The 18,944-nt window shown below is 34.1% G+C and overlaps 1 protein-coding gene across 1 annotated transcript; it reads left to right on the forward strand.

Annotated features, from left to right (window-relative positions):
- LOC145032206 (ABC transporter B family member 15-like) lies at positions 1 to 5,680 on the forward strand. Its single transcript, XM_078980941.1, has 6 exons — positions 1 to 260; positions 337 to 391; positions 471 to 1,107; positions 1,233 to 1,773; positions 3,025 to 3,915; positions 4,053 to 5,680. The coding sequence occupies exons 1-6, from the start codon at positions 30 to 32 to the stop codon at positions 5,421 to 5,423; spliced, it is 3,726 nt and encodes a 1,241-aa protein (XP_078837067.1). The 5' UTR covers positions 1 to 29; the 3' UTR covers positions 5,424 to 5,680.
- The last annotated feature ends 13,264 nt before the right edge of the window (positions 5,681 to 18,944 follow it).

An 18,944-nucleotide genomic window follows, 5' to 3' on the forward strand; every position in this document is an offset into this window, starting at 1 on the left:
CTTACCCTTCACACCTGTCTATACTCAATATGAGTAAACACAACACCCAGACGAGAAGGAAAGTCAGCAATGGATCATTCCGATCGATTTTCATGCATGCCGACGGTGCCGACATGTTTTTGATGACCTTTGGATTTTTAGGTGCCGTCGGCGACGGAATTTCGACGCCGACCATGTTTTATTTTACCAGCACCATCATGAACAGCATTGGAGACTTCTCTTCTTTATCCAATGATGTCTTCATCGACAAAATCAACAAGGTCAGTTAATATTAAATCAGTATATTAATAAATCATCTTTAACAAATCTAACTGGGTTTTACTTTCATGTTTACAGAATGCAGAATATCTTTGTTTCTTAGCTGTTGGGAAATTTATAGCATGTTTTCTTGGTAGGTTTTGCTCGATTTCCATTTTTTTAATCGTTCCTATCAGAAAAAAGAAATATATTTCCATTTTTTTTTTCTTCAGAGGGGTATTGCTGGGCAAGAACAGCAGAGAGGCAAGCATCAAAGTTGAGGTCGGATTATCTGAAAGCGGTTTTAAGGCAAGAAGTGGCGTATTTCGACTTGAATGTAACAAGCACAGCAGAGATCATTACAAGTGTTTCCAGTGATAGTCTCGTGATTCAAGAAGTCATCAGCGAAAAGGTGCCTGTGTTCGTGATGTATGTATCTCTTTTTTGTGGGGCATATGCTGCGGCGTTTATATTGCTATGGAGGCTAGCAATTGTTGCGCTTCCATTTATTATAGTTTTAGTTATACCTGGTTTGATTTATGGAAGAGTTCTGATGAGTTTATCAAGAAAGATCAGGGAGGAGTACAATAAGGCTGGTGTGGTGGCGGAACAGGCGATTTCTTCCGTGAGGACTGTTTATTCTTTTGTTGGTGAAAATAAGAGCTTAACAGAGTACTCTGCTGCTCTTGAAGGAAGCTTTAAATTGGGTTTAAAACAGGGTTTAGCCAAAGGATTAGCGATTGGCAGCAATAGTGTGTCTTATATCGTCTGGTCTTTCTTGATTTGGTATGGTAGTAGGCTGGTGATGTATCATGGAGCTAGAGGTGGAACTGTGTTTGCTGTTGGAGCTGTCATCACCTTTGGTGGAGTGTAAGTTTTTTTTTTTTTCCATCTGTTATTTCATCAAACAGGTTGTCTGCATTATACTTGCATATCTTGTTGGTTTTTTTAAATGGATTTTAAGGATATCTTAATAATAAATCCAATAACGACAGATCACTGGGATCTGCATTGTCGAACGTGAGGTACTTTTCCGATGCAATGGCTGCTAGTGAACGTATAAGGGAAGTGATCAAAAGAGTTCCGGAGATTGATTCAGATAACATGGAAGGGGAGATATTACAACAAGTATCCGGAGAAGTGGAATTCAAGAACGTGAAGTTTGCGTACCCATCAAGGCCGGAATCGGTGATATTCAAAGATTTTAACTTAAAAGTTCCGGCAGGGAAGACGGTGGCGTTGGTAGGTGGGAGTGGATCTGGTAAATCGACGGTGATTGCATTGTTGCAGAGGTTTTATGATCCTCAAGGAGGAGAGATTTGTGTTGATGGGGTGAGAATTGAAAAGCTTCAATTAAAATGGCTAAGATCACAGATGGGTTTGGTGAGTCAGGAGCCCGCTCTATTTGCGACAACCGTAAAAGAGAACATACTTTTTGGCAAGGAAGATGCCTCCATGGATGAAATCATTGAAGCTTCCAAAGCTTCAAACGCTCATAACTTCATCTCCCAGTTGCCTCAGGCCTATGACACCCAGGTTCTTAATTTTTCATACTTCCATCAAAACACATACACACAATTATACAAATATCCATTTTAAATAATTTAAATTTTAAACTTAATATTCCATTTTATGTCATTATTGTTACAGACGTCAACAAATTGATAAAAATAATATTAAAACAAATTAGCATGTTTCTAATTGATTTACAAAATATTTACATTATTTACGAAATGTAATATCTCTGTTTACAAAATGATTTATTTACATGGGATTCTATCCTGATTCTTTGGATCGAAGGGCCGTCCTTTAACGATAAAGTAATAGGGCAAACATGTGACGCAAACACTTTGTTTAAGAAATATACGCATATCTTCCATCATTGTTACAAATGTCAACTCTACGGACTAATAGTATATGATTATGTTATAAAAAAAGCTAAGCACAATGCATACGAACATTATTGCAATATAAAAAATTCGATAAAATAGCTTAAATGAAAACGCTCTTGCACACTATCCACAAGGAAAATAGTATAATGGGGAAAAATCGCATGAGAACACCCGGTGAATATTTTACGAATTTATATGCTTCGGGTCTCATAAAGTAACAACCTATGTTTTGCATAATTTCATAGATTGAAGAAGGTTTTTTAATATAGTAAAAAAGATTAATTACTTATTTATACAATAACCAGTTTTTTGTTTCTTTTGGTTCGTCGTCCAGTTTAATTTACCAACATGTTAACCTGTAATCAGTTATGAGTACATTGTGATGCAATTTATAAAACAAATTGTATATTTCTTCTGCTACTTACTACTTAAATGCATTTTAACTACTAAAAAAAATGTAAACGGTATGCATGTCATCCAATTTTGCTAATCTTTCTCAGAGAAAAGGCGCATACACCCTGAAGGCTTTGTTGGTGACAACCTGTGTATAACTTTTTTTATTAGTTAGATTACAACTAATCTTCTGTTTTTTATTTTTATTTGTTCGAATAAAACTAAGCAGCAGCTGACATGTCAAAAAAATTTGCCAAGGTATACTCATACGTAAATCCTTGTTTACAAGTTGCATAAATCAGTTGTGGTTGCATATTATATATATGAACATAAACACTAGTGATTAAATTAAAATAAAATGAAAATAAAATAAAAAGTTGTTGCATGGACAAGCAATTTTGTTAAACGTTACGATTGATTATCTTTATAGTATTTATTTTAAATAATTGAAATTATAGTTCATTACCATTTGTATAACTAATGTATCTACTGTAAAAAATAGGTTGGAGAAAGAGGAATCCAGATGTCGGGTGGGCAAAAACAAAGAATTGCTATTGCGCGTGCAATAATCAAGTCGCCTCGTATTCTTCTTTTGGACGAGGCGACAAGTGCATTAGACTCTGAATCAGAACGAGTCGTTCAAGATGCACTTGATCGTGCCTCTGTTGGTCGAACAACAATTGTCATAGCTCACCGCCTTTCTACAATTAGAAACGCCGATGTGATAGTGGTGGTCCAGGATGGTCAGGTGGTGGAGTGGGGCCACCATGACCACCTCATTCAACTTGAAAATGGTTTCTACACATCCCTCATTCGCCTCCAAGAAACCAAACAAAATGATGAACCCATTACTCCTTCCCCACTCAGACCTTCATCAGTCTCCTCCACATATGATTTCCACAACACGAGCAGCCGTCGAAGATCAATTAATGTGAGCAGGTCAAACTCGGTCAACCATGGTGCAGAAGACAAATTTGCTTCACAGACGGAGCAAGTATTTCCAGTACCTTCTTTCAAGAGACTTTTAGCAATGAACATTCCTGAATTTAGGCAAGCATTGTATGGGAGCGTGGGTGCTATTTTATTTGGTGCAGTTCAGCCAGTTTATTCTTTTGGAATGGGGTCTATGATATCGGTGTATTTCTTGGTTGATCATGATGAGATTAAACACAAAACGACGATGTATTCACTATGGTTTGCTGGTCTAGCAGTTTTCACGATGGTAATCAACATCATTCAGCATTATAATTTTGCAGCCATGGGTGAGTATTTGACCAAGAGGGTCCGCGAAAAGATGATGTCAAAGATACTCTCATTTGAAATCGGGTGGTTCGATCAGGATGAAAATTCAACCGGAGCCCTCTGTTCCAGGCTAGCTAAAGATGCCAATGTGGTATGAAATTTATTATATGTTTCACGTTACTAACAGAACCTTACATATTAATAATAATTTTGTGAAATCATTCATTATTTTATTATAAGTTTATCAATATTTGTTAATTAAAGAGTATGTCAACAATGATGTTGCAGGTGCGATCTTTGGTGGGCGATCGATGTTCACTTCTAATTCAAACATTCTCTGCGGTGACGGTTGCTTTCATATTAGGGTTGGTGATTGCATGGAGATTGGCATTGGTTATGATCGCTGTTCAGCCACTTGTGATTATAGGCTTCTATAGCAAACGAGTTTTGTTAAAAACGATGTCACAAAAAGCCATGAAAGCACAAGAAGAAAGTAGTAAGCTAGCAGCCGAAGCCGTGTCAAATTTGCGCACAGTTACTGCCTTTTCTTCTCAACCACGAATCCTGAAGATGCTCCAAGAAACCCAAAAAGCACCAATGCGTGAAAGCATCCGACAAGCATGGTATGCTGGATTCGGGCTGGCGCTTACTCAAAGTCTTATGCCTTGTACCTGGGCTCTGGACTTTTGGTATGCTGGGAAATTGATTAGCGCTGGTCAGCTTGGAGCCAAAGCGCTTTTCCAGACGTATTTGATATTAGTAAGCACAGGCAGGACCATTGCGGATGCAGGGACCATGACAAATGATTTAGCCAAAGGGTCTGATGCGGTGCAATCTGTGTTTGCGGTTTTGGACCGTTACACCTTGATTGAGCCCGAAGACCCTGATGGTGAGAAGCCTGAGATCATTACAGGCCACGTAGAGATACGCGATGTGGACTTCGCGTACCCTGCGCGGCCTGACGTCATGATCTTTAAAGGATTCTCAATCGATATTGAAGCTGGGAAATCAACTGCATTGGTGGGACAGAGTGGGTCCGGGAAATCGACCATTATCGGGCTTATCGAGCGTTTTTACGACCCAATGAAAGGGGTTGTGAAAATTGATGGAAGAGATATAAGGTCGTACCATTTAAGAACTCTGAGGAAATATATCGCACTTGTGAGCCAAGAGCCCGCGTTATTCGCTGGTACTATTCGTGAAAACATCATATACGGGGCTTCTGGGGAAGTTAGTGAATCGGAAGTCATTGAGGCTGCTAAAGCAGCCAATGCTCATGATTTCATAGCGGTTTTGAAAGACGGATATGACACGCAGTGTGGTGACCGAGGGATACAACTCTCTGGAGGACAAAAACAACGTGTTGCTATAGCCCGTGCTATATTAAAAAATCCATCAGTTTTGTTACTAGATGAAGCCACGAGTGCATTAGATAGTCAATCAGAGAAAGTAGTACAAGATGCATTGGAGCGAATGATGGTCGGGAGGACTAATGTGGTGGTGGCCCACCGGTTGAGTACCATACAAAGTTGCAACACGATTGCGGTTTTGGAGAAAGGGAAGGTGGTCGAGAAAGGTAACCATAGTTCGTTGTTAGCGAAAGGGCCTACTGGAGCTTACTACTCGTTGGTTAGTCTTCAAAAGCCTAATTCTGCTTAAGATAAAAGTTAGCTAAAACTTGGTGAAAATTTGAAGGGGTTTTATTTAGAAGATTGAAAGTGTCGAAGTAAAACGATTTTTACATATTATATATGGCATTTGAGGATGGTATATGGGTTTTGTTCAGCGTATCATTTTTCTAACAAAAAAATGATTCTGAAATATTTGATATATGCGATATATTTGTAACCAGTAAATACATTAAATAATCTAAGTTGGCCTTGACCATTAAATGATATAGTGAACACAAGATATTTCTGTAAGGAATGAAATTATATTTATAATTATTAGTATATTATTGTTATTGTACTTGTGGTTGTTATAATATCTGCAGCCATAAGCATTAGCGAAGTTTGTTAAGAGACAATACCCAAAATGATTTTTGTAAACAAGTTATATTCCATGTTGCATGGTTTTTGTTTGTAGGATTATTAACTTTGATGGAATTTCACATAGGTCTTGAATCTTTATTCCATTTATGACTACATTTTGGCTGTGAGTAACCATTGGAAAATCATGTGACTGCTTGTTGTAACCATCGTAATTTTATAAGTTAATGTTTCGACAATACTAGTAGTTGATGTGGTGCTTACATGTTGTTACATATAGTATGTTGATGCGGTTGATAAGACTTTCACTTATACAAGGTACAATGCTCAATTATAAAGAATAAAGAATAGAGCTTATGTGATGTTTATAGTGAAGGTATGGGTCTATAAACATCTATCGTTATGTAGACTTAAAAAGTTTTATAAAGCAATTCACATGACATGCTATATTAGTTTGAGGGATGTACAAATACTTTTTTCTAAAATATTTCATGTTCTTGGTACCTAAAAGACAATTCAGAGGATATGCATGTTATGAGACTTATAGGTGTTGGCATATGCAAATTGGAAGTTTTGATTCGATTGTAACGCCCTGTTTCGAATCGTTACCCATTTAGACGTGGGTAATGTAATGTGGATGGTTCAAGCATTCGGAGTTAGTTTTGGAGCCAAGGGTTTCACACCCCAAAACCAAGAATGGCGGAAACGTTCTAGGGCGGAGGACGTCATGTAAAGTATCACAACACAGTAAATGTAAATAAGCAAACAACATCATCCATTGCATTAAATATAAAATTTTAATACAAGCGTGTTCCGTACAGTTTTAGACACCAAAAATATAATGTAAATCAAAATAGTATGATGAGTCTTGAATGCGCTCCATCTTCTCAAAAGCTAGCATCGGTACCTGTCTACTGATGACCTGAGAATACAAGTTATTTTGAAAGAGTTTATCAGCATTAAGCTGGTGAATTCATAAGTATTTTAGTGTCGAGGTTTGTTATCAAAACGTTTGAACCTGTCGCAAGTATGAGTTGTAAATGTATGTAAGTGTTTGTAAAAGTTTGAATCTCTCAGAAAAACCTATATTTTCTGTTAAAGTAGCCCTCTACCAAGGCTTAACTGTTTTGTATGCTCGTTTGATGTAAAAGTGTGTAATTTCCCAAGTATAACTATCATTTAACAAAATATAGTTTGTACATTAAAGTTTAAGTGAGGTTATCACCAAAATGTAATGGGTAAATTATTGTAGTACGGTAGTTTTGTTTTATATGAACTACTGTTGTACTAACTACCTTAAACCGGGTTTATATTAAGGTATCATGTGATAAATTGCACCATACTATCGACTGGTAACATCGACAACGTATAGTCGAAAATAAGGTATGACGTTTGGCACCCGCAGACCTGTCGGTCCCACTGTAGCTAGCAGCGAGGTGTAGGATAGTCAATCCAATATAGATCTATACGCAAACTCACGCTCTCCCTCCAAGAGACTCTGGCTACAACTCGGGTCATGTCAATTAAGACATGCTCCCATACAGTGGATCACAATTGTTAACGTATTCGTGTATATGCAATATAATGTTACTTGTTCTAGTATCGTTGTATATGTTCTCTTAGTAATAAGTATTGACTCATGAATGAACTGACTCGTTGATCTAGAAATTGTAGTAGTATGATCACGTGTTACCCCGATGATAACTTACTAACGAGGTGCTGATAAGTATGAATATGGAAGTACTTTTATGTCAATACATGTATATATGATATATAACTAATATTGAAACGACCCTCGGATGGTCACCCGAAATTCCACCAGACCACATCCAAATCGAGGAAAAGGAAATAGGACAGGTGGCTTTCCTAAGCCCTTTAAACATTATTTATACCAATATACATATATGGGCATGCAAATTTATAGGTAGTAAAACAAAGTTTACAATAAAGCATTTGATAAGTAAAAGAGTTTGTAAAACATTTTGAAGTAAAATAGTTTGAACAGTGATAAAATCATTGGTTTCCTAGTTATTAATCACATGTGATTAATGCAATCACATGTGATCGAAGCAATAACTATAAGTGTTTAACTTGTATTCCCCCCCATAAAGTATTTAAAACATTGAAAAGCATTTCAAAGGTTGAATAAAGGGGTATGAACTCACTTGGAGGTTTGAAGATAGCGAGATCGAAAACCGGGCAGAGTTTCGTCTCGGGAAACGAATTTTTCTCGGGATTCTCGGGAATCTCGGGAGTAAAATCGACCCTCGGGACTTGAGCAAAAAGACCAGAGCTTCGGGTTTGAACGGGCACGGAAATCGAGGCAAGATCGTGAGAGAAAGAGAGAAAATGAACAAATTTTTCGGAAAGGCTCGCATCCCTTTTATAGGGGTGCTGAACCGCCTCCGAACGCGGGGCGTACGGGCGTACGCAGCGCGTACCCGTACGTCATCGCTTACGTATTTCGGATGGAGCGGGTCGGATGGGACGGCGGGTCGGGTAGCTTCGCATAGGGCGACGTGGACGATCCGAGGCCGTGGCCTCGAGTACGCAGGGCGTACGAGGGTACGCGACGCGTACCTCGGCCCTAGGCTGACTCCTCTTCGGATAATACCGAATTTTTAATAAAAATTATATATAAATTATTTATCAAACTTCAAAAATTCTTATCTCCTTCATACGAACTCCGTTTTCGACGTTCTTTATATCCCCGCGAAGGTGAGACTACGATCTACAACTTTCGTTTAGATTCTGTTGGCAAATTCTGAAATTATTTTTATTATTTATTTATTAAAATGACGTGATTAAGGAATTTCTTTAAAAATTCATAACTTCTTTATCTGACGTTGGTTTTTGCCAGAATTTTTACCGTTGAAATACCATTGTCGAGACCTTCGATTCTCGTTTAGGTCATTCCAGCCAAATGTCGCTCGATCTCCGTTTCGAGTTTTTAGTTGTCTGTTGCTAAGCTGAACTTGGAAAAATCATAACTTCAATATACGAAGTCGGATTTGGGCGTTCTTTTTACGTACGATCATGGTTTAATGATATTTAAACATAGAAGAATTTAAATAGAAACTTTTTGGACATTTTATTATCAAAGTTAATTTTATTAACTCAAAAATGTTTACAATACTTGACCTATTAGGCTATTACAAAGAGTTGAAATATCGGGTTGTCACAAAGGGTATTTCGGTAAATTGACAGCGGGCTTTTATGGAAATTGGATTTTTTGTTCAGGGAACTTTATGTCGACTATGATTTCATAATAGTGTGGAGCTTTTCAATACCTTTTCATGGATATAAGAATGGTCGGAATCGGAGTTGTATCAAAGAAGTTATGGCCTTCGGAATAGATTAGGGTTTGATGGAAGACCCTAGTACACGGGGCGTACTAATGCGGTCAGGGATACACCATGCATAATGGAGCGTATGCTTAGCGTACTTCGGAGATGGGAGCGGGGTGCGAGACCTCATAGGCTGGGCGTATGAGGGTTAGTGGGACATCCTAATTTTATGTGTTGCACCCTATATAAGCTTAATATAAACCTCTTTCCCTCATTTCTAAGTTAACCTCCACCCTCTAAAAACCCTAAATCGACCTTGTAGCCTCTTGGAGGTGTTCTTGAGCTATTGAGAGGCTTTGATGCTCATTTTCCCTTGGGAAGGAAAGAAGAGAAGCTTGAAGTTGTTTTGCTTGGTGGGAAAGCTTTGGATCCAAAATCATCACCTTGTGGGGGAGCTTTTTGAGGTAACATGTTTGCATCTTGACTTATGTATGATTAGATCTCTTCATGGCTAGCTTATTATGATTTTGTTCTTCTTTTTGAGATTATGGATGAGTTAGGTTGTTTAAGGGTTCATCCTTTCAGATATGGATTTGTTTTGGTATCCTTGAGCATAAAGGTGCAAGCTTTATGTGTATTTTGGTATCATGGGTGCATTATGTCAGCTATTAAGTCCCTTTTTAGCTTAAGAGCTTCATTTAGCCATGTATGGACATAAATTTGGCAACTTTATGTAATAATCCAACTTAGGGAGGTCAAATTTGTGGTTTGGAAGCTTTGTCTTAATGGATTAAGTGAAAATCGATTTTGGGCTAAATAAGGGTGAGTACGCTGGGCGTACAAGCAAGTACACATATCGTACAAGCCTCCAAGTGAGTACGTTGTGCGTACATGCTTGTACGCCCCGCACACTCAGTCTATTGGGCTTTGAGTGTTTGGGCTTCGGTTTGGGCTACCGTTTAGGCTTGGTTGCTTGGGGCTTTTTTGGGCCATCTGAGAATGTGTGTTTTGGATTAGTGATAAGTAGTAGGATTTAAAGTAAGGCCCAAGTAAGGGTTTAGGCCTAATTTGTAAAATTAGGCCATAAGTGGGCTTTGCATGATTATTGGTTTGTGGGCTTTTATGATTGAGAGTTTAGGCCTTAGTTTTAGACCAAACTAGGTGAGGGGTAAAATGGTCTTTTTATCCTATATACGGATTATTGGATTAGGTGTGGAACCCAATTGTTAATTGGGTGTTATTTGTTTGATAACATGGAGATTTTAATGGATCTGTAATCAGAGAGTATATGTGAGTTTCAGCTGTCCGCGGTGAGTCTTCTCACTTTATCCATGGGTCGATGGCACCAATGTCAGCTTATTGCTTTTTATGTGGAATGCTCGTTGTCTTTTTGATACTTAGATTAAAGACCATGGGGGAGCCCATGGCACTTCGATTAAAGACCATGGGGGGATCCCATGACACTTAGATATCAGACTATGGGGGGAGCCCATGACATTCCAGACAAAGACCATCGGGGGAGCCCATGGCAACTATATGTATGTTGTATCCTGTGGTTGTATGTTATATGGTGTTTTGGGGAACTCATTAAGCTTTGTGCTTATGGTTTTCAATTTATGTTTTAGGTACTCCGGTTTTCAAATGGAAGAGCTCGGGATGATTGCAGAGCACACACCACATGTTTCCGCATTCTGTGAATTACTCTAATTTGATAATGTTTTGTTAAATCTTGATTACCTTGGTTTTATGGGAAAGATATATATTAACGATTGATTAATCTAAACACAAAATAATAAATTATGTCATGATTTTCGGGATGTTACATCGATAATACCAAGTTGATAGAGGTGAAAACTGGATTAATGAGCTTCGAATCAAGGACACATGATATGATTTAACATCGAATGACTTAAACTCTCATTATATTTTGATATAGTAACAGGGACACATTGCGTAGATTGCATAACATAAGGGATTAGACACTTATTTTTTTTTCAAATCTCAATTAGAAACATTATTTTTAATTCAAAAAATATATATATTTTTAATCATGAATCTTCTAAGTTTATTGTAAATAAAGAAAAAAATTTCAAAAATGGTCCATGTAGTTTTTAAAAAGTGGCAGGCGAGGACAATATTCAAAACTGCTTCAAACGAGGGTTTTAAGACTGCGCGTTGCGGTGGGAGTTTAAGCAATATGTTTTATGAAAATGCTTTGTATTAGAATGAAATTGTTATACTTGGATTGATTTTTCAAAGCACAATGTTGTAGTAGTATCAAATTAAAGTAGGATGTTATTACATTCCTAATTATAGCATTGTACTTCCAAATATTCTTAACCATGATATTGAGGATCTATTCACTCATGATAGAAAAACCAAATGTTACATAAGAGTTACCATCACTGTTTATTCAGTGATATCTAGTTACATATACATGTTCAAGTGCATGTAATGTGTTAAAATCTAGATAAAGGAAACTCTGCTTAGTTACCAGATAATCTTGAGAATGTATCCAAATGATATCAGCCGTCCATTCAAACTGCAATAAATGAACAAACAATCATCTTTTATATGCACAAAACATGATTAATTAATAGTATGGAATTTAGGATAAAAACAAACATGTAGGCAATATAAACCCATCTAGGAAATCAACTCTACTTGCAGATTCTGATATAATTAATATAGATCTTGTAATCAACAACAAAAGAATTAAAATCACATAAAAAGACATAATATTTATGTGTAATTTTAGAAATGATTGATTAAAATTTTTAAACCTTTTACTACCTTCTTCGTGATTGTCTCTCTTTTCCATGTATCAAGACCTCTAAATACTTTAGGAACACTCGTGTATAGTTTAATAATAGACCGTTCTTTATGTGTAAATTCAAAAAGGTTAGAAGTAATTATTCACTCTCTATTAAGTTGTTCTTTGCACATTAAGTTGAAATGAAACACTTATATACGGTCATTCTTTTTATGTTCAGTAAAATAATTTAGGAGTGACAGGAAAAGCCTATTTTAGGTGTTAATTTGGTTTTTATGCATTAAGTAAAAAAGAAGCACTCACAGATAGTTTACCAGATTCAGTATAATTCCCATAAAAATACAAACAAATAAATAAAAATAAACATAATTCTATAGCTATTAATGGTTTGTACCTCTAAAACCTTAAAGGATTCATCAAATAAGAAACTTCCAATTTCAAGCCCTTCTATGAGCAGTAACTATTGGCTTACTATTGGGTTTTAGTTCAAAAAATAGTTTCATAAACTTAAAAAATATGGCAACTGAAGACTTTAATTTTAGAAGTAACATGAACATTTTATACCTACCAAGGATCTTCTTGAAAGTTATAGAAAGATTAAACACACCAACCATAGAAAGGATGAAGAAATAACAACCTTTGTAGTTCTTTGGGTCCTTATGGGAGGCTTGGAAGTTGATGAAGAATATTGAACCTTTGAGACGCCAACAATGACTCAACTTGATGTAGATGCTAGTCCAAAACTCTTAAACCCTTAAACTTTAAGTTCATAACCAATATGAACTTAAAGAAGACTTGAAGATGCAAGTAACTTCAAGTGTTCTTAACTAATTAAGAGAGAATTAAAGTGAGAGGAAGAACTTTCGGCCACTTGCAAGAAGTGAAGGATGAGCCCTCTTAGCCAAATGCAAGCCTCTTATTTATATGCAAAAAGTCAAGGTATTAACCATTAGTCCTTAGCACTTAAGCAAACTTGTCCCCATTATCATAAGCATGTCTCCCATACCTTTAAAGCATGATTAAACAAGTCATACACTTCTTCTTTTTATGAAATCTCGAAAATTGCATAAAGAAGAGGAATTTTAGTTTAAATTTTATAAACTCAAGGTTTATAAAATATAAACTTTGTCTTTTGAGTAAAAGACAAAAGGTTTTCAACTAGTCCAAAAGTTATGCATGACTTATTAATCCATACCATATGAAATAACATAATATTACTTGCTAATGAAAATTATTATTTCCATGAAGAAAATAATTTCCAATTTAATTATAAGAGTTTTATTGAATATTTATTAAAATCAATTTCTAATAAATAATCAATTGTATCAAGTTGTTGTTAGTGTGACCCATTATTATCATATGTTATTTAACAATATCACTTTAATATGACTCTTGAGCATACTAGATCGATCAATCTCCCACTTGCGCAAGACTCATATTAGAATGATATAGACAGTGGTGAACGTCTATCAACATTTTACTGCCCCTAAGACCATATGACTATTTGTGCCATTCTATTAATACCCAATTCCCAAAAAGCTCAAAGCTACAATTGGTGTATAAGGTAAGTTTATCAGTTATCCCTTTGCTACAGACATCATGTTGAACATGAGATACGGATCACAATCAATCTCATTGGTTGTTCAACTTTTGGTAAGGCGCCTTAGATGTCTAACTCTAAACACATAAGAGGAAAAAATCCCATCTTGACTACATAAAACTCTTACATAGTTCACACCATACCTGAAAATGGATTTTATAATTGCCCGTTTATGGAACAACATTTGATCATATCAAGCATAGTACTCCCTATACTTAAGTCCCACTATGTATATCAGGTGTTAAGGATACAAAGATACTACATTTTAATCAAGTATCATTCATGATAGCGTTACATGAGATGATCTTGATGTGGGTTAGTTAAATACTAGTTCTCTGATAAGTACCTATGAAACTTGGTTACAACCACTTTCCTAATTTCATCTAGTGAGAGTCAACCAATCCAATTCATATTAGTCTTACTTTATAATTTCTCCCACAATTATAACCGACTATGAACTTTTAGAATAATAGCATTATTCATGAATTAAAGATGTTAATATAGAACACAACAAATATTAATGTGATGACTATATCCCAATATATCATAACATCATCTAATAGTTATTGTTATAATGTTCCAATATCCAAATACTAAATCCAAATCAAAAACCCATTTCTAGAATAATAAAGTCTACTAGTTAAAGTGTGACCATTCATACTTAGCTCAAAAGAATGTCTTTATCAATGGATTTGATTTAATTTGTGTGAATTATGTGAATACTATCATCTCCATTTTTAACTTTACTATACGTATAGTTAAATATCTTGGAGAATATGATTGGTGTTCTCTCGTGACATAGAGTCTATTAGCTTGATTAAGTATACTCTCGAAGTCACAAAGATTTCTATGTGATCCTTGAATGGCAGAAATCAACATAGTTTTTCAATGATCTATTCATCCAATCATATTTGAATTCAACTTCTAAAGTAGTGTATTCTTATTTTGTAGTAGAATGCATCATTATGTTTTACTTGGACCTCATTCCAACAAAAATTACTCTTCATTCCATAATGAAGTTAATAATCCAATTATAATTCATAATTATTTATATTTGTTTAGAAATTAACATCTTGTGTAGATCTTTCCAAAAAGATCCTTTCTAAACTGATTGTCTCATATACATTCTCTTAGTTCTTCTAAAGTACTCTTAGAATGCTCTCTTAGTCATCCAATGAATTAACTATGTATTCAATTAGTAACCTATGGCATGCTTACAACATGATCAAATACTATGTCCTATGCATAATATGGCGTAAATGATGAATTCATTTTCCAAGCAAATAGAATATAAATTATTTTATCCAGTTCAAACCCATGAGCTATGTACTTTTGAGGCTAGCTCAAAATGATGTCATATGACAATGCCAATAATTCTCTAAAAGAATCTTGTGTCTTGATCCTTTTCTAGATATTGCCAATATATGTATAAGGACATGAAACTTTTAACATTCATTTTATCTATCCCTTATAGATTTTACATTCTAAGAATGTATCTTCTCCTTCCTAAGTCTTTAATTTTAGAAACACTTTCCGAGTCAAGGTGAAAACGACATTGCTTAGTCAGAATGTGATTTCAAAAGATTAAGTATTTCTTATTCATACAAGATTAGGAATTTCACTATGACCCCATTAGTTCTTAATAAACACACATGTTCTATTCATTTTGATATAAAACATACCTTGTGGTTTTACATAAAATGATGATTATAACATTTAGATGTTTGCTTTATATCCACAAGTGGATCCCAAACTCTACACATTTTGTTAGGATAACTTGGATTAAGAAAACCTCCAGGATAATCTATATAGATATCTTCTAGTAGATGTCTATTAAGAAAAGTGGTCTTTCTTGAAATCTATTTTGTATGTCTCATATTAAAAATATGAATTTATAGTAAAAAAATATCCTTATTGATCTAGTCATCACTACGTGTGAAAAGGTTTGATCACGGTCAATGTCATGAGTATGATGAGGACCATAGTCAATGACATGAGTATGAGAAAATCCTTTTACTATAAGTCTTGCTTTAAATGTGTATGCTTATCTATGTAAAGTTTTCTTCATAGAAGAGTTATTTACTCCTTCTAGCCTTGCTATAGGGATAGAATTTAATTAAGCCCATACTTGATTCTCATACAAGGATTGCATCTCATGTTCATGACTCTAAGTCATTTATCAGATTCAAGATCTGACATAGCATCTTGGTATTTGATAGATTTTCTAGAAACCATCAATAAAAGCTCATCAATGAGAGATTCCACTTTTCTCAAGTCATTGATGATTTCTACCACTAATGCGAACAATTTGTGTTTGTGAATAGCTATTATTCAAGTTTAACAATCCTTGTTAAAACTAGTACCAACTATTACTACATAAGGTTATGGTTCTTAAGCTGTTTCAAGTTCCATGTACCTTCCACTTGCTTTGTCATTAGAAGCTGACTTTCTAGTAACTTAGCTTTCACAAGAATAAGTGAACCTATTCTTATTGGGTTTGCATATTACAATCTAAGCCACATTTAGAGTATTATAAAAATATGTATTTAGTAGATTTTGGGTTTAGAAGCTTTAGTCCAACATAGGCTTGATATCCATAATAAATTAAGTAAGATGAGGATGGAGCCTTTCCTTACTTAATCTTATAAAATGTTTAATATACTTATTAGTTGGTATTTGTATCAAGATACAATTAATAGTGATTGAAATATTATCCCAAAAAGATTAAAGAATGATATTTCTACCGATTAGAAAGTAAATCATATCAAGTAAGATTTAATTCATCATTTATGATCATTAAGGCCTTAGATGGTTATTACTGGTTCGTATCTCAACTTTTGAAACCTTCAACCAAGATTTCATAATTACGTTTTACGATGTAAAATATAATTGAAACTACTATAGTTATTAACAAAGTTTATTTGTTATATTGCGCTTAATCTCAAACATTCATTAGAAAGGAAGTCATACACCAAAGTGTACAATTCCTTAATTATTTTGTCTACACTTTAGTGAAAATATCATTAGGAATCCTTTACATATAAATAAGGTTCGCATATGTCAAATAAACTACATTATTTGTCTTCAAAGATCCCTTTCTTGAAGTTGGAATATGTGAATGTCATTTATATAATAAAGATAACAATGTCAAAGATGAGTTTGACTTAAAACAATTTTAAGTCAAAAAGTGTTTGCATATAGAACTTAATTTTATTTATGAAATGTTGATATTTACTTCACAACTCTATTAAGAGATCTAGTCTCATAAATAAAAGTTAATCATTTCAGAATATGAATATTATCGTTATGAATAACGATTGAGTAAATTATCAAACATTTGAATAAAATAATTGAAACATAAATTTAGACATGTTAAATTAAAACATACTTTGTTACAAAACAAATATTGTTTTATATTACAAATAATTTATGTTCTAAGCATAAATAACAAACTAAACTCTAAGAGTGTAGTTCCAACTTGAGTGTGCTCAGCTTGGTTACTTTTCAACAAATATTTGCAAGCCATTTACAAATATTAGATTAACATTTAAGTACCAAATACATAAGTGTTATATGAAAATATGAGTTCTATCTAGTAGATACAAGAAGTACTAGTCACTTCCAGACTTTCTTTCCAAATAAGAGGAGGAAATCCTCTTCCAATGTCCAGTTTCTTCACAAAAGAAACAAGATCCATCTATGTGGGCTTTAGTAGATTTCTTTGGCCTAAAGGTGTTCAGTCCATAAAACATGAGCCTCTTAGATCACACAATGTGATTCTTTTAGCCTTGCATTATTCCAATGTTTTAAACAAGCTTTAAATAAAATATCACTGTATTTATTGGAATATTGCTTCACCTGTTATATCATCAGATATATGTTTAAATTATCCAAGACTTCTTAGAAGTCATGAATAACTATTCCTAGCTTGATGTTAGAAACATGTTAAGCATCACAGTGATGCCTTTACTAGGTATCATGTTCAAGTTTAATTGCTCAAAGCAAATAGTTTAGGACTAGGACCCTTAAGTGTATACAATTTCATATCTCTCATGATATTGTCTCTTAAGACATGAACTCATTCATTGAAGTTGTATCTATTGAATGTTATTATTTCATTTAAGTCATTTAAGAAAATGACAATTCATGATAATGATAATGGATTATTCAGCTACAAAATTTTAACAAAATTCATTTAGTATTTTCAATATTTAATCTTTAATAATTAATACCATTTTAGATTCCAAAAACATTAATTATTAAAGTTTAGGATCCAAGTTGCAAAACGAATAAATGGTTAGGTATCATTTATCTTATCCATTTGAATTCAACTCGGTAGATATCTATTATCTATTATCAATTATATCTTGCTATATAATTCCTAGATTTATGGGATCATTAATAACAAATTTAATTAGACATGTTTGATCCCATCTATGCCTCAGAACTCTCTTGCTTAGGCATCCTTTATCACAAAATATTTCTGATCAAATCGTCTAATTTGAAAAACCTGTGTAATCGTCCTATAACTTTGTTATAGAAATCACAACCATCAAAAGATAATACTAAGCGGATAGGTATCATTTATCCCACTAGTTCATACAAGAGATGTGCGAGTGTTTTTCAAAAGGATTGAATAGATTTGAGGTTTGTAAAAAGGGTCTTTATATGTTTTATAATTCTAGTTTAAAAAACATATGATATCATGGTTATTAAATGCATATAATAAACAATGGTATCAATTTTCAAAAGAAAATGACTTTTAAAAGTTCTATATAAAAAACTAGTTTTTATATAATTTGACACAATTTAATTTTGATAACCGGTATTAAGTTTGAATGCATTTGAACCTTTTATATCTTTAATAAAACTTCCTTTTATTACTTATATATTTGGAATTTATATAAGTTATAAAAATCATCATTTTAAAACTTATAATGGAATATTTCAAAATTTGCCGTTATTAACGATTTAATAAAATTGGGTTTTATTTTAAAATAATAATTTTTTACATCTTATGTTCAATTTTGAAAACCCAAACTCCATGTGATGTTTATTTTGTCCAAAATTATTTTTAGCCTGTGAAAAACCAATTTATCAACCACACAAAATAATGCATAAAATTAACAACACAAACATGTATAAAAAGATATGTCCAGAAAAATAACCAACTAATTACATTTTTGGGAGCCAACACAAAAATGTCAAGTTCATTCCTAAAGAGACATATAAGGGGACCAAAAGCTTCTTGTAATGTTGTTGTAGAAGCTCCCACTTGAGTAAATATCTATTGCTTACAAAGATTGGAAAAACTTCTTAAAGGCTAAAATTCAGCAATTGTCGCTAAAAGCCAATAACCCTTTGTGAACAACATCAGTGACACTTTTCAGAAAATGTCACTAAAAATCTCGCACACCTTTTAGACTTGAAAATAGCTCTTTTGTCTTCAAAAAATGGTTCCAACTTGATTTCTTGTTACCTTTTTTACAAATAACTTAATTCTAAAAACTAATCTATTACTTTACAAAAATA

The sequence above is a fragment of the Lactuca saligna genome, chromosome 2 (genome assembly GCF_052625555.1).
Source record: "Lactuca saligna cultivar CGN05327 chromosome 2, ASM5262555v1, whole genome shotgun sequence".
Lineage (NCBI taxonomy): Eukaryota > Viridiplantae > Streptophyta > Magnoliopsida > Asterales > Asteraceae > Lactuca > Lactuca saligna.

Bases quoted from the DNA above. Each gene is read 5' to 3' on its own strand.
- LOC145032206 (XM_078980941.1), top strand. From the start codon at position 30: ATGAGTAAACACAACACCCAGACGAGAAGGAAAGTCAGCAATGGATCA. The intron at 392-470 runs GTAGGTTTTGCT...TTTTTTCTTCAG, and splicing joins ATTTATAGCATGTTTTCTTG to AGGGGTATTGCTGGGCAAGA. The intron at 1,774-3,024 runs GTTCTTAATTTT...TGTAAAAAATAG, and splicing joins CTCAGGCCTATGACACCCAG to GTTGGAGAAAGAGGAATCCA.